The following is a 2,712-nucleotide window of genomic DNA, read 5'->3' as shown; positions in this document are numbered from 1 at the left end:
TAAGAAAATTGAAAATCTCTTATTTATAAAAAAATATAAATGAAAATCTCTCGTAAAAAAATAACAGAATTTTTGTGTTGATCAGGCATGGTTGTGAGTTGGAAAATGGCGTTAAAGTTGAACCTTTGACTATTTTTTACGATGGGAAGATTGCGGTTTATGATGTATCCATTGAGAAGGTTTTGATTAATTAAATGGCATTTTGATTAGTTTTGTTTCATTGTCGAATTAAATTACACATAATTGTGATTTTTGAATTATTTGTTGTAAATGTAGGCAGCAGATATTCTTAAGTTTGTAGAAAGAGATGCAATTTCATCTAAAAAGGAATTTTCCATGGAATCATTAAGTGGAGGTTAAACAATTTTCTTTTCCTTTTTATTTGAGTATTAAATTTGATTAATATTTTGTTGATCTTCAAACAATTATTTTAACGATGTGTTTGGTTTTTGTTGATCTTCAAACAATTATTTTAACGATGTGTTTGGTTTTTGTTGCATATAGATCTTCATTTGGCTAGGAGAAACTTTATGCATGGAGTTTTGGAGAATCGAAATGAGAGGTGAATTATTTTGTACTTCCAAAATTTCTATGTTTTCAAGTTATTTAAAAGATATTCTCATTCCATCATCACTCGATTATAGAGGGTTGAAGCCCTTTCTCTGAAAGTCCTCTTGATATTCAAATTCAATTACTATTTTCTAATACCCTATTCTAACATTTTCTTTGTCCAACGTCACATTTTTTATGTCAAAATGACTACTTAATCTCTCAAATCTAGTTTACCATAACCTTCCTTTTTTTTCTTCTCCAAATTAATTCTAACTTCAATAAATGAGTAAATAGTTTGAAAAAATATAAAGTAATTTGTATGAAATATAAAGGGTAATCTTTACCAAAAAAAGAATCAAGAGAAGTGTTGTACCTTTATGAGAATAAATAAAGGAAAGACACCCCGTAGAAGTTCGAGGAAATGAGATATCTTAATCTTTTGTAAAAAGAAAATAAAAAAAATTGGCAGTAGCTATCTTGGAATTAATAAGAATTTTTTTCTCTCCTAGATTTCTTATGTGTGACAAATTCAGATCTCTTATATGTTAAAAATGAGGATCTCTCGTAAAAACAACATCAAAAAATTTAAAATATACAAGTAAGTTGGCAAACACATATAACGTTGGAATTAACTCGGTTAATGCTTTTGATGATGAAAATACTCATCGATTGATCTTTGTGTTTATTTTATCAATTAGGTTTTGTCCTCCGGGATTCGAAGACATAAAAATTGCGCCTCTGAGTATCATCTACAAAGGAAAACTTGCGGTTTTCGATGTCCGAAGTTACAAGGTTTTTATCAATTAATTGTCATTGATCTTTAATCTATGTCCTTTACTTTTGCAGTGGTTATATATAATTGTGATTTATGAATAATATATTGTATACATAAATGGGTGGAATTCTAAAGTTTGCAGAATCGTCAAAACAACAAACCTTAAGCCAAGGTTAAACATTTTCTTTCCCTTCTCCTTTGAAATTAAAAATTGATTAATGTTTTGTTCATCTTTGAATTATTTCAATATGTTGGTTTCTGTTACATGTAGATGTACCATTGACAACGAGAAAATCCTCAGTTAGATTCTTGGAGAAGCGACAAGAGAGGTTAGTATTCATCTATTTTTTTTGAAAAAATAAATTAAATGAAATTGACATTTTCATATTAAACTTAAAAATCATATATCTTCACAATAAAGCTTGTATTAGTTAAGTGTTTTATTAGTAGTCTCTTTAGAAGTCGTGAGAAAATTAAATTTCTTCTCCTTTTATAGTAATTTTTTTTTTGCAATAGCTTTTTAATAAGATGAATAATTGAAAATTGTTTGTTTTTTTTCAGTTTCCTCATGTGTAAAGATAATGAAAATATCCTAGGTGTAAAAATGAAGATCTCTCTTAAAAAAATATAAAATTTAAAAATAAATTTTTGCTATGCATCCTTTTAAAGAGCTAGAAAACGATTCCTTTCCTCTAGTCAATTATGACATTCATTTTATCAATTATCTTTTAAGCTTTGAGTACTCTTTCTAATATATGCCAATTTGAAAAATCCTCATATCTAACATTGTAAATTCATATGTTACTACTACTATATTACATTTTTTCACATTTATAATTAATATCTGCATTACTAATTTTGTGTAACTTATTTCTAAACTGAAAATTTATTTATGTTTTGCAGGATGACTATGGTGTCACCTTATGGTTTTCCCCATGCTGCCCCTGAAAACAAGAAATAGAAGAAGATGTTAGTGGTATACATATATCATATATGAATGTTAATGGAAAATATTTATTTTGAGGATTTGGTTATTATTTTACTAGAGTTTATTATGTTGCTAAGATGTTAATTTTACCGGTTAAAACTATAACATAAAACTTGCATTTTGTATTATTTTGTGTGAAAGATTTGATTCGTTTTGTGTGTTGGTTTTAAAATAATGTGTGGGTTTTTAGCCTCAAAAGTAGTTTTGTGTGTTGGTTTTAAAATAATGCGTGGGTTTTAAAGTACTAGTGCTTGCATTGGACATTACACCCTTTGAGGTGTGGCCCCTTTTCCGAACTATGTTAATTCGGAAAGCTTTAATTACTAATGCTTACATTAGGGTAGATTGTTCACTTTACATTTTTTGAAGCGTGACCCTTCTTGAACTTTTCTACTGC

At 27.9% G+C, this 2,712-nt stretch overlaps 1 protein-coding gene across 1 annotated transcript; it reads left to right on the top strand.

The window, feature by feature from the left end:
* The first annotated feature begins 336 nt into the window (after positions 1–336).
* Positions 337–2,397, top strand: LOC114078461 (protein TIFY 9-like). Its single transcript, XM_027919372.1, has 6 exons — positions 337–355; positions 505–562; positions 1,251–1,345; positions 1,446–1,499; positions 1,599–1,656; positions 2,231–2,397. Exons 1-6 carry the CDS (start codon positions 337–339, stop codon positions 2,286–2,288), a joined length of 342 nt encoding a protein of 113 aa, XP_027775173.1. The 3' UTR covers positions 2,289–2,397.
* Positions 2,398–2,712: the final 315 nt, after the last annotated feature.

The sequence above is a fragment of the Solanum pennellii genome, chromosome 1, assembly GCF_001406875.1.
Source record: "Solanum pennellii chromosome 1, SPENNV200".
Lineage (NCBI taxonomy): Eukaryota > Viridiplantae > Streptophyta > Magnoliopsida > Solanales > Solanaceae > Solanum > Solanum pennellii.
The sequence above is the reverse complement of the archived record's forward strand: the minus strand, read 5'-3'. Positions and strand labels throughout refer to the sequence as shown.

Coding starts and splice junctions, on each gene's coding strand:
- LOC114078461 (XM_027919372.1), top strand. Junction 1,500..1,598: donor ACAACAAACCTTAAGCCAAG/GTTAAACATTTT, acceptor TGTTACATGTAG/ATGTACCATTGACAACGAGA. Junction 1,657..2,230: donor TTGGAGAAGCGACAAGAGAG/GTTAGTATTCAT, acceptor TATGTTTTGCAG/GATGACTATGGTGTCACCTT.